At 42.6% G+C, this 13,449-nt stretch overlaps 1 protein-coding gene across 2 annotated transcripts; it reads right to left on the bottom strand.

Annotated features, from left to right (window-relative positions):
- Positions 1-1,426: 1,426 nt before the first annotated feature.
- CENPN (centromere protein N) lies at positions 1,427-13,388 on the bottom strand. Of its 2 annotated transcripts, XM_078868883.1 has the most exons (10): positions 12,913-13,388; positions 11,628-11,673; positions 10,596-10,655; positions 9,132-9,205; positions 8,290-8,460; positions 7,389-7,490; positions 7,215-7,263; positions 5,629-5,750; positions 3,979-4,105; positions 1,427-2,912 (listed from the first exon to the last, which is right to left on the bottom strand). In XM_078868883.1, the coding sequence occupies exons 1-10, from the start codon at positions 13,081-13,083 to the stop codon at positions 2,770-2,772; spliced, it is 1,065 nt and encodes a 354-aa protein (XP_078725009.1). In that variant the 5' UTR covers positions 13,084-13,388; the 3' UTR covers positions 1,427-2,769. The 2 variants fall into 2 exon arrangements, with proteins under 2 accessions (XP_078725009.1, XP_078725010.1); XM_078868884.1 differs by lacking the exon at positions 7,389-7,490.
- Positions 13,389-13,449: the final 61 nt, after the last annotated feature.

Here is a 13,449-nt window from a genome sequence, read left to right as displayed (position 1 = left end):
GTATCTGTGCTGTTTTCTTACCAGTTTTACCTCTCGTTCAATTTCAATAAATGACGTTCGGAGTCAGATGTTCACCCTGGCTCTGAGGGTTTATTGTAGACGCGAGGTGATCTACTCAGCTAGCTCTGCAACGCAGCACACAGCGAGGCCGAGATAGTCTGCGACTCAGTTGGACTCACTACACATACAGACACACATACAGACAACTCCCATTTGCCACAAAGTGGTGGTGGCGTCACCACGGCGCTTTTGCCAGGCTATGTACACTTTAAGGACACGTGGAGTGTTAAACGCCCGCTGGCAGGTCACGGGATAGATACAGGTACCATGGGTTAACTAAGATGACTGGCAGATGCACCATCTGTGTCCCCTACTGTGCCAACTTGCTGGATTTTAGCCGCCTGGCGATCCGCTCATTGTTGCGAGCATCGCTCCTTTTCCCTCCATTGTTGTTGGACAGCGATTGCCTCCAACTCTTCTCCAGCCCGTGTTCTGCCCGTTTAGCCCGCTCTGTTTGGTCAAACAGAATCTGTTTGCATGCGGTGGCTGGGCATGCGGGCTACATGACCAATCCAATGCAGCCTTGCCTGCTGGAGCAGTATCGAAACCTTACAAATCAGTCTTGCAACGGCAGACTCTTGAGTGGTAGTCGAAATCAGCCGTAAGTTTGAGCTTCGCAGAGGCAAAGGCTCCGAGTCGCTAAGAGTTGAAGTCTTGCAAAGGCAAGTTCCAGGTTAGCACTCGTGACCAGCTAAGAGTTTTAATTCCTGCTAAGGCAGACTCTAAGTGTCCCTGGAAGCAGCCACGTTTTATTTTATATATTCCTTTACATTTTGAGTCTCTCGCAGAGTCAATGACTTCGCAAAGTTGTGTTGTGATAAGTTACATGATTGAGGAAAATGGTTGATAAGCGTCTTGGCCATGGTGGAGAGTTTGGAATCTGATTGATTGATTGCTTCTGTGAACAGGTGTCTTTTATCAGGTAACAAGCTGAGATTAGGAGCACTCCCTTTAAGAGTGTGCTCCTAATCTCAGCTCGTTACCTGTATAAAAGACACCTGGGAGCCAGAAATCTTTCTGATTGAGAGGGGGTCAAATACGTATTTCCCTCATTAAAATGCCAATCAATTTATAACATTTTTGACATGCGTTTTTCTGGATTTTGTTGTTGTTATTCTGTCTCTCACTGTTCAAATAAACCTATCATTAAAAGTATAGACTGATCATTTCTTTGCCGGTGGGCAAACGTACAAAATCAGTAGGGGATCAAATACTTTTTTCCCTCACTGTATGTATAACGAGCGCAAATCCACCACTGGATGAGGTCCTCCCCACACACCATACAAACCACTACCAGCACTGTCACCCACTCCAGAAGCTTAGCTTTGCTCACAAAACCCACCATTACAAACGAGTCTTAAAAAGTAGTTTAATAGAGTGATATTATACAGAGGGGAAAAAGCAGTTAATCCACTGCCTTTATTGAAGGCCTCCCCATGCCATGTCTGGGTATATTTGAACATATTTCTTCACAAGAAGAGCTTGAACAGGTTGGCGAAAGAGGAGACCCCAGCACTGGTTAAGATATAATTCTCCACTCATTAGCTGTGGCCAGGAATCAAACTCGTGAAGCTGGGTTCATAGCGCAGTGTGGTAACAATTGTGCCCCTGCCGTACCCCAAAAAAAAAATTGAGCCAATCAATAAACCCAATTCTGTACATTTTCTAAACAAATAACGTCAACAATACAAACTATGTCACTGTCACCCTCTTGAGGGTTTCACACCACTCACCGATGGCAATCTATCGTAATTGCATGATGTTATCTTTCTCGCCTGGTATACAGGTCATCGGTTCAATCCCTACCCTGACACGTGTATATTTGGAGTTTGCATGTTTTCCCTGTAGCCGCGTGAATTTTTTCTCAGGGTCCTCTGGTTTTTCCCTCTACATTTAGAAACATGCGTTTAGATTATGTAGCTGCTATAAATTTCGACAAGGCACTTTCGTTCGGCTCTCATTTGTGGCCTGCTCATGTCTGAAAAATAACTAATAGCTCAGTGGGCTTTATCTGGTAAAATAAAAATGGGTTTAGTTTATTTTTAGTGATTTGCTTACCTTTCCTATACTTTGCACTCATATAGGTGTTTTTGTTGTTGTAACTTTCTGACCCGCCCCAGATTTCTCCAGGATAAATATTCTGATTGCTATGGCTCTGACAGCCTACCTGTCTGTAGTGTGACAGGGCTGTCGGGAAAGAATGGGCAAGGCCAGTTGTTTGTCAGGTTATTTAATATGCTACTTGACTCTGCATTGTCATTTTTCATTTCCTGATGTGACAAGCTGTTTTGCAATGGGATAAGTTGACTCCACATATTTCACACACTTGCATGAATAACTATTTTTCATGTCATATTTCCAGCAAATGCATGTTGACTTAATTTCTTAAAATTTCCGTTATTCACTGCATAGCTCGCATGGCTGATTTAAGTAAATCAAAAAGAGCATGTTTGCATAATGGTAACATTTTACCACAGAAAACGTATTATCACTGCCATTTGTATTAATACTACTTAACTAAAATAGCAATTAAATCTTAATTGTATGTGCTCCCTGCTCCTGGGTCCCTCTTGAGTGATAGACAGGAAAGGGTGCCAGACACATTGGTTTCCCTTTGTGTTAGTTTTGGCGAAGAGGACGTGAGCGAAAAAGATGATGATGGGGTCAGGAATAAAATTGTAGTACATGGGTTTGTAGCGGGACGGCACATCACTGTGGAGTGTTCTCCACGGAATTTCCTGTTGTGCTGACCATGAATGAGTTTGCCCCTTGCCTCTCCATGACCTTGAAGAAGTTGCGGCCACGTTGAGGCACCATGGTGAGTAATCCAGGCAGGGGAGCAGCTGCCAAGCCTGTGATAAAAGAGCCACATGTCAGATTCATCAACTAAAACTGCTATTTCACTATTAGCATTGCTTCATGTCTCACTGAACATTTCCTGAATTGCTGGGAGAATGGAGTAGGTGGAACAGACGAGCAGCCACCACCATGGCGATGTGTAACAGGTGCGGAAATATATGTTGGGTTGCTAACTATTAGATTTCTGGAGGTAATTGGCATTCAAGCAAATTGTCTCAAACATAAAAACGTACATATTATATTGTCTGGAAAAGGCTCAATGAGTATCATGAGTCTTTTTAGAGATAGTCCTGTATGGGAATGTTTCTTAAGTTCTAATTAAATACAATGTTTTGCTACAGGAGGCAAACTGAACATACCTGAAAAAACATTCAGGTGATAACTAAAAGATCCACATAGGCTGCGCTCACAACCTGTTTGCTGTACTGCTACCTACAGGACATCTCGCAGGTCATCAAGTTATGCAGTTTCACACGCAACAATATATATGTTTCAGCATGTAATATTTTTTTCTAAAGACATCTGTTATTAAGACTGTTCTGTTCTGTTAGGAGGCAGTGTTAAAGATGAGTGTGGCCAGATTATTTGAATTGTGCTTGGGAACCATTGCCTATGCAGATGTGTTTGCTGTAATTGTTAAGGTCCTGATAATTGGTTTTTTACCCTTCTATCTGGCAACAAAACTGACACCTTTTTTACAAGGAGTCATGTTTACATAGACCACAATACCTGCAGTCATAATGCAAACAAAAAACATAACTCTGATAATGTGCACTGTCCTTGAAGTTGATTGGTCCACACCCGAGACAGCTTTCCTTAGAGCCTAGTCTCACGTGGGTTGGACCAGATGACGCCAAAAGGCGCACAACTCAAAGACAATGCACCATCAGAGTATGAGAGCTCGGGGTAAGCATTTACACCATTGGAACCTCATTTGCCAGTAAACATATGATAATTTTGTTGCCAGAGAGAAGGGTAAAAAAACCAATTATCATATTTTTACTGGCAAATGAGGTTCCAATGGTGTTAAGGTCCTGTTGGCCGAGTGCTATGTAATACCGAGAGGGGCCAGAGACTTGACAGCCTCGAGTACGTTCTTGCTCTCCAGTTTGACCTTCATGCGGAAGTGCTCAGTGTGCCCCTCCATCTGCGGCACCACCTTGTATCCACGGAAGCGCGTGTCCATCTGCAGAAGTCAACACATTATTTGGCGATGCTGCACTGGCAGTGGTGCACAAGCACAATTAACAACATAAACACATTGATCAAAAATAGTGTGGCCTTAAACGAAAAAATATATAATAGGTGCCGTTTCAGGCAATGGCCCTGCTATGCTATGAAGAAGCATCACTGCCCGAAACGTTGCCTATTTTGTAACCTGCCTTTTAAGGCAGTGTTATTCACAAATTATTGAATTTTTTTGTTAAATATACATCTAAAGAAGGGTTATTCAGTGGCCAAGGTAATGTCCTGTTTCTGCTAAATACACTGCAGTGCTTGCACAACTTCTGAAAAGGCTGCCTTTAAAGGCCCTGCAGAAAGGTCTATTCCCAAAATGTTAGCGTGGTGAATGTTTCCATTATATGGCAGTGGTAATGATGTGACAAGTTATTTTAATTTGTTCTTGTTCCCCACTGCCAGTCAGAAAAATGACTAGCTTTTCTACCCGTTTCGCCCGAGACTTGGATTCTTGTCTTGGATTAATACACGGCCTACGCGGAGGGTGGGTGGGGGATGCGTGACGTCAGCACAAATGTGACGTCACCGCTCACTTGCCGTGCAATATATTATATCCATTATTGCGCCCCCCCAAATACAAAAGTCTATTGTTAGACTTTTAGCATTGTGTACAGCCTGGATGCGACCCACATGCCAAATTTCAAGTTTGTAGCATGTTGGGAAATATACTAAACGATTTAGGCAACTCGGGAAGGGAATGACGCGAGAGCTGAAAATTGTCATGTTCCCTTAGAAATTCCAGACAGCATAAGCTGTGCAAATTTCATGACGTCAGACCTCAGCGTTCGAGAGTTTTTGCTGCTTCACACAAACAGATGTATTATCTGCTTTATATTTAAGAGCGAGCTGAAAATAATCACGTTGACTTAAAAAATCGAGACAGCTATGTCGCGCATTTGTGCGGGATACACGGCCTACGTGGAGGGTTGGGGGGGGATGCGTGACGTCAGCAGGCAAACTGCGTAACACTGCCGCATGCGGGTGACATCACAGATGTGACGTCACTGCTCACTTGCCATGCAAAATATATCCATTATTGTGCCCCCCCCCCCCCCCCAAAATACAAAAGTCTAATGTTATACTTTTAGCATTGTGTACAGTCTGGAAGCTACCCACATGCCAAATTTCAAGTTTGTTGCATGTTGGGAAGTATGCTAAACATTTCAAACAGACACACATTCACAAATTTCCCTTTTATATATATTAAGGTTAAAAAATCAATGTCCAGGTCAACACAGCCAATACCACTGATATAACCTTTTACCATTATTCCTTTAAGTTCTGCAGCTTTTGCAAGATCTGATTTTTCTGTCCCACCATTTGGCGTTAGGTTTTCTCCTTGGACGTTGGGCCTCTGTACTTCCACTCAGTACTTGATAGCAATATTTGCTAGAAACATTGCAAGGAGTAATAAAATTTTCTCGTTTTAAAAATGTGTGCGGTCTTCGTGGTGAAGCGTGTCGCCGATACCGCGTAGGAGAGGCTTTCCAGCATGGGCTGTGGGGCATCCCCGAAGGCCTGGCGCGTCAGGGCCATCGTCCGCTGCTTCTCTCTCAGGTTCTCGTCGCAAGAGCGAGGGTCCAGCGGCGCCACTGCCTCACACCATCAGCACAACCAAGTCAGGTATAGCCAGGGCTACATTTCTAGGCACATGACAAAAGTTATACCAAACGTGGTTTTGCTGGGCACATATATTTTAGGGTCGCCAACTCAGGCAGGCAAGAATTTACATCAGGGGTGGGGAAACGTTTCCTTACCAAGGGCCGAATAGGACTTTAAAATACAGTGGTACCCCAGAGATCAAATTTAATTCGTTCCAGAAGGCCATTCGAACACCGATTTGTTCGAACACCGAATTAATTTCCCCATAAGAATTCATGTAAATGACATTAATTGGTTCCAGACACAAGAAATCTCTCATTATAAAGCATTTTTACACGAAGTTTACAGTAATTACATACATAAAATCATACAAAAAAACAAGAAACACAATAAATAAATGGAATAAATATATGGAATAAATGAAATAAATGAACATTGAACTTCACTTTACCTGTAGTAACGAGAGTTGATGGCTTGAGTGGAAGGTGGTAAGGAGGAGGTGGTGGTGTTATTGTTTGGAAGGGGAGTCTCCTTCCATAATAACGTCGGTTAACTGCCCTTCTGGGGTTATTTCTTTTTGTGCCTCTTTTCTGCCACTAACTGTGAGTCACTTGAGCTCTTTTTGACTAAAAACGTATCTAAAGAGCCTCTCATACGGTAAAACCTTTGTTTGGACAAGCGTCATGCACGCTGCTCATACGCGTCTCAGCCGTACAGGTTCTTTCAAGTCGCGATTGCCCGTTCGACCTCCGAATTTCGTTCGGTTTCCGGGGCAAGAAATGTTCGGAAATATAATTCGACCAGCGATTTCTTCGAGTTCTGGTGCGTTCGATCTCCGAGATTCTACTGTACCTTTGGCCAGCAATCGTACATTAGTTGACAGTAAACTTTGATCACACAAATGTAGGTATTAACTGCTTAGACCTACTTTAAAAACTGGTGACCGAGCACGGAGCTAAAACTATACATGGCATTGCCCAGTCAAAAATATTCCCCTCTAATAATAATACCCGATTAAAGTGGCTAAGATGCTCACAGTGATTGATAGTGGACCAGTCTTGATTTGAAGCTTTCGTGACTGCAGGAATCCATACTCTGATTCTTTCGGTAAAGTCATGTAGATTGAAAATAATAATAAAAGCAACACGACGTTTCCGTTGCAACACAAGCATCAGTCATCACCTGTTGGAACACAAGCATCCGTCATCACCTGATCAACGTGACTTTACCGAAAGAACCAGAGAGTATAGTTAGTGGACCGTTTTGAAATGGTAGGCTTCATGTGGCCACGGGCCACATGAAATGAGATCGTGGGCCATATTCACCCCCTGGGCCATAGATTCCCCACCCCGGCATTAGATAAACTAACCACACCATTGCATAATGTGGACAACTGCATTTGCAAACACATGTTCTTAATTTGTATTGAAAAAATCCTGTTTGTAGAGTTTCACCTTTTTCTTGGACACTTGTCTCTTGTGCCAGCTTGTTGGGCCTGTAACCCTAAAAAATAAAATGGTGCTTTTTAAAAAATTGCAGTTCATTGAAAATATGGGCATTCTTTAATTTGACAGTGCCTCAAGTTCAGGCAGCCAAAAGCATTTAAACTCGGTCATTTTAATCAATACCTCGTTAGTCCTCCTGAGAATGATCTGTGCAAGAGATTCAAGGTTGCGGCCTTTCAGCGGCACCACTTGAACTTCACTATAGTTCAACGTGGCCTGAAGTGCCTGGGACAAAAAAACATTGGTGAAATTTATAGTATGAAATTTATAGGTTAGGATTTCAAGTAATAATGGCTCACATTTAAAATAATGCTATGACATTGGTAGAGTGCACACATGACTTCAACTCGATCACAAGTAGACTTCTGATCTCCATTTGTTTTTACCTGGTTATAAACATCATGTGTCTATACAGTCTGACATTTTAGCTGGATTTTGGTGGATTATCGATACAATTTCAAAATATAAACAGAAGTAACACTATCCCCTTTAACGTTCACATCCTATATAATTTACAGTATAATTTCCTACATTAAACACATTGCAGTTTTCATTAACAATTTAAAAGTGGTCAACAAGCTTATGAACCTGCAATTATTTTGTTTTATAATCCTTTCCAAAAATAATATTGAGGCATCAACTCATGATTGAGGTGTTTCAATTACATGTCAGCATCTATTAAAAGTCTGCAAATTTAGTGGTGACATTTTTAGTCAGATTTATGCAATAATGTCCAGTTAGTCCTTAAGTCTGAGAGCTTTCCCAATTTCCATACTGAAAAAGGCAGGTGACTTCATCAAATGTAAAAACTAAATTAATCATTGGGTAATCGAATAATGGAAAATTTAGAAGCCAAACAATCACATGAGCAAGCTGGTTTTAGAAATATACTGTGTATTGTCACTAACTGCAACGTTACACCAGGCTTGTATTTTTTTATTGGTATTCTGGAATTCAATATGGACCCTCAACATCTACTGTGTTGTACAATGCGCAAAAGTGTTGAGTCCCAAAACCCAATTACCTGGATGATGTAATCATTATAGGAGGCCTTCAGGTCGGCAATGAACATGTGGTGGCACTGCGGGTAAAACACGATGTTGGCCATCTGGCCCATGGAGACAGTACTCCGTGCACCCTCCATCAGTATCACTTGTATCCACACGGCATCCTCCCGAACGATCACTGCCACCACCTGGCAATCCGCATGCATGCAACACCGCGTGTTACAGCTCTCAATGTCAAAAAGCAGTGATTTCCTGCTCAAATTTGCATTATCTATCCAGAGGAAAACTCTGCTGTTGACTTTGCCACAACATGGTACTTATTTAATCCACCCCAGAGGGATAATGGGCAAAGAAAACTCCCAACCAGGATTTGAACTTGCAATAGTGAGCAGCTCGCTCTTCTTCTAAGCCACTTAACCAATAAATCAATACAGACACATTGTTTCGATTTAAAGCTTTCGTGACTGCAGGGATTCATCTTCTTGGTTCTTTCGGTAAAGTCACGTAGAAGGGAAGTAATAAAATAATAAAAGAAGTAATAAAATAATAAATTGTTTTATTATGTTTTATTTTTATTATTTTATTACTTCCCTTCTACGTGACTTTACCGAAAGAACCAAGAAGAAGACACATTGTTATTGACAACATTCCGAACGAGGTCTTAATTTTTAATTTCATATTTTCTGGGTAGCTGGTAGACTGGAGTAAGTGGCACATGGACTATTAGAAACCAAAAGCAAGAGGTATACTGGATGTTGGTGTGCTGGTTGCTGAAATATTTTCAGAGTTTCTGACCCAGACAGACCCAGGTAAAATTAAGCCAAGCCAAATTTTACCGGATAGCACAGGAAGGGCTTACGTTTTCAAAATATGCGGAGATGTTTTCTTGCAGCTCGTACTCTAAATCTCCAGCATCAAAACACTTGTCTGCTTCTGTGAGAGAAAAGCACCACCTACAGGTGACCAATTTATATACACATCAATTACTATGGGATGTGTAATTTGGACACTTATTTCTAATTAATATTTAAATGACATACGGGCAGTCCCCGACTTACAAATATCTGATGTACGAACATCAGCACTTATGAACACCGATAAGATATTATTTTTAAATCATTTATATTAAGTTCACTTGCTTGCTTGCGTGCTTACGACCGTGCAAATCTTTCGGTCGTTTTTTAACCCACTTCCCGTGATCCAATCGAGCTGACATTTTGCACACAGACTCGTTGTGCGTGACAAGTTATTTTCGTGAAATTTTTTTCCAAAATTTTACACTTTTTTGGAAAAAATAAATTATATTTAATTACCAATTGCTTAATTGACGCAGGCAATCATCTGACCCATAGGTGGCAGCCATCTCAAGCCAGAGGACGAGAGGACTCTAGCCGCCACGCATATAAAGGATTTATAGTGAAAAACTTTGTTTTTACGGGTTAATTTTTTAACCATCCAATTTGCGAACGTTTGCTCGTACTTGCAAAACCGAACCACGGAACTATTTTATCCGGCGAAGCGATACTCCACGAGATGTAATGAGTCCCAGCATCAAGCATAATGCACGGCAGTGAACTGGTCGCAACATGTTTCGTGCATAACATCGTATGCTGTTTGTACTATTGCTTAAGTTTTGATATCATTGTAACCCTCATCATGTCTGAGAAACGAAAGACTGATTGATGCAAGTGATGTTGCTGCAGCGAGGAACTGCCGCACCATTGATTTGGAGGTGAAACTGGACACAATAAAGCGGTCTGAGAAACGTGAAACTCCTACGAACATTGGATGTGCATTAGGCCTGAACCAGTCGACGGGAGGAACAATAGAAGGCAAAGCTCGATTTATTGAACATGTCAAGGGCTCGGTGTCTATGAAGTCGACTATAATTCCAAAGCAAAGGGAGTGGTGTAATCAGTGAAATGGAAAAAAATGTATGCATCTCTCCTGTTACACAAGCAAGCCAGCATCAGGATTTATGTTACTTTACATTTTATTTACTGTACAGTATTTATTACAGTATTACATGCAAATGTACAATATTTATTCTTATTTGAGTTTAACTTTTTGTTGAACCATAGCAGATTTTATAACACTGACCGTATGTACAATTAAAAACATTAGATTAGTGAGTTCCAAGATACAAACCATTCGACTTAAGAACAGGTCTTAGGAACGAAACCCCTTCGTAAGTCGGAAACTACCCATATTTAAATAACATCTAGTTTAAGATTATGCCTATCTCTATTCTTTTTTTACTATTTACACTGGAGTTTTGTTCTCACCTCGTCCAACTGGACAGCAGTGCAAGTGTGATATTTACCCTGGGGGTTTAGAAGCTGGAAGACTGTCCACTGTTTCTTATTGGGGGTTTTCTGCAGAGCTGCCAAAGCAACAAAACATGACAGATAGAAGTGTTGATCATTGAAAAACATCGCAAGTCTAATCTGAAAACAAAATAAAATAAAACTAAATTAAATCACGACGTTTCGGAAGCAACACAAGCATCCGTCATCAGGGGTGACTGCTCCAGCAAAATTACTGTAGCGTATGAAGAGAGCTATTTAGAGACACGTGTTTATATAGGGTACTAGGGGGGGAAGGAGCCAAGGGGTGGGGGGGGGGCATGTGGCAAGTCGTGTGGCGTCGCGGGAGGTTGGGCAGGGGATTAGCATGAGTTAAGCCGATAGATAACCATCTTTTTTCTTTGTTATGCCAGGGGAGGGGAGGGTGAGTGTGAGTACGGTGCCTGTATGACGAATGTGGCGGTGGGGGAATGGGGGAGGCAGGGGAGAGTGGGATGGGGGGGGACAATTTTTGCTATTGAAACACTGTTGTACATCAAAATTTCTTAGTGATGGTGGTGTATCAGGCTGGGAGTAAAATACTGGAAATATGGATATGGCTGTAAAATTATAGGGCAGAGTTAAGCCGATAGATAACCATCTTTTTTTTCTGACAGATGCCTGTGAGCAGTAGCCATGTGTTAATTTCACCCCATCTCCCCACAATTCATTTTGATGTGGTTGTGATTCAAGTAAAAAATTTAGCATTATGCCTTATCAGTTCCATGTCACATGTTGTATCTGTATTGATTTTTCTCTCATGGTCTTGTTTATTGTCTGTTTGTTACTTTTGAAAAAAATCACGTGTAGTTTATCTCGATTGTTTGTTCTCATCTATAACATTCGTTCTGTCTCCTCTATACTATCTCATTCGATCAAACCTTTAGCATATAAGAATATAATCGGTTCTTACGCACACCATTTGATGCCTGTATGGCGAGTGTAAGAATCTACTTTAAGCCAAACATTTTGACATGTCCAGTGTTGTGAGCAGTTGACACGAGCCTTACAGAGAAGGCTGAGCTCAGCCACCTTCTTCAGCTCCACATTTTTCTCCTGCAAGATGGAAACAAACAACATCAGATAATTCCACTCAGGTGTCATCTCAGCCCATCACATTTCTGAGATGCATAAAATTAGTGGGACATAATTTGGGGGATGTTTAGTTGCAGTCCTATGGATATATTTCCCACCACTATAAGAATGTGGAATTTTCACCACTGGCTTGGGGCTATTAGCAAAGATGAGCATCACCCCAATATAATTTGGGAGTGGGAAAAACTAACAACTTTATTTTGAACAAGGTTTCAGCTGTTAAGGCCACAGACCAAGACATTGGCCTGGGAAGAGGTGATTCTAAGTGTGTGAACCAGGACATGAAGGACGGTGAAGTGGATGTGTGAAGGTAACGGCCAACGACAGGAACGAGTGGAGGAGGACCGAAAACAAGACCCCACATGGAAGATGTTTGGGCTGTTAATATGTTAGGGGCCGTCCATAAATGACGTCACGCACCTGGGGGGGAGGGGGGTTAGACATTTGTGACGATGTGTGACGAGGGGGGGGTTTGAGAAATATGACGTCACATGAAAATACGCAACTTTAAATAAACAGACTACACGTTCTACTTAATTAAATAGACTTTTAAATAAATGTTTTCTCTTACAACATCAGAGTGCAGCGCCACATTAAATACGCACTACAATGACAATAATTTGAAGCGTGTTTTATTTTCAAAATGGAAATGATTGGGGGGGGGGGGCAGAGCTTTGTGACGTCATATTTGAGGGGAGGTATGCCTTTTTGTGACGCCGTGTGACGAGGGGGGGGTCAAAAACCGTCCAAAATCACGTGACGTAATTTATGGACGGCCCCTTATCTTTTGACTTGGTCCAAAGCCAGAACTTGCACATTGCGTGACGCCCTAGCCATGGCCTCAACAGACATTCCAGCTGTGCCCATAACCTTTCCGCTAACCCTACTCAGATCTAGCACACGTGTACCCCTCTCACCTTGCCTAACATAAATATTTTCTAACATAAATCTTGCTCAATCCAGACTCTACCCAGGTCTGCCACTCACCCTAAACCAAACCTCTACTCTCACACCAACACTCACCCTTAAACACTAACCCTCTCTGCCTAACCCAGACATTGCACCTCATATGTGTGTATATGCAGCACCTTTGTCAATCAACTACTAGATGACAATGCGGAGGGAGGATAAATATCTGAACATACGTTACATTTTGTCAATGCTTGTTGGTACAGGCGGGGGGGGGGGGTACAGATGCACCTTGCAGAAGCGCACGGCCGCCGAGATGAAGTTCCCCTTGCCGCCGCGCGTCACCCGGCCCAGCGCCTGCATCTGCGACCCGGAGAAGACGCCCCAGGCCTCCAGGACAGACAGGCACTCCGCCTGCCTCAAGCGGTACATAGCGTGGCGCAGAAGCACCCACGGCTCCATTGCCGGCGTGGAAGAGTTGGCCAGCACACCAAGTGCCGCGGCTGCTAAACTGTGGGACGCGAGCGCACAGGCCCCCTTTCGCCGGCCTTGGCGTGAGCGACCAACCGACTTGCGGACTTCACACCTTTATTTTACCTTTTTGATTACACACAACTGCCTTATCTTCAACCGTAATCGCTGTCGATCGCCGCTGTGTCAATAATGAGGAGTTATTCGTCGTGTATCTCACGGCGGCGCTTATAAAGCGTTGCGAGTCACTCGCGCTGCTCGTCGTAGAAGCAGCCAGCGCGTTGCCGCCATCTCGTTTGTATGTGGAGTGGGGAGGAAGGGGGGGTTCAGGGGGGGGGCAATTTAAGCGTCTCAGCC

Source organism: Lampetra fluviatilis, chromosome 26, assembly GCF_964198595.1.
Source record: "Lampetra fluviatilis chromosome 26, kcLamFluv1.1, whole genome shotgun sequence".
Taxonomy (NCBI): Eukaryota; Metazoa; Chordata; class Hyperoartia; order Petromyzontiformes; family Petromyzontidae; genus Lampetra; species Lampetra fluviatilis.
Note: the sequence above shows the minus strand (reverse complement) of the source record. Positions and strands in the feature narration are given on the sequence as shown.

What these genes read in the sequence shown, in the direction of transcription:
- CENPN (XM_078868883.1), bottom strand. Translation starts at nt 13,083, where the DNA reads ATGGAGCCGTGGGTGCTTCTGCGCCACGCTATGTACCGCTTGAGGCAG. An exon ending in GGCTGAGCTCAGCCTTCTCT is followed by an intron (nt 10,656 to 11,627) that starts GTAAGGCTCGTG and finishes TTGCTTTGGCAG; the next exon opens with CTCTGCAGAAAACCCCCAAT. An exon ending in CCAGCTTCTAAACCCCCAGG is followed by an intron (nt 9,206 to 10,595) that starts GTAAATATCACA and finishes TTTCTCTCACAG; the next exon opens with AAGCAGACAAGTGTTTTGAT.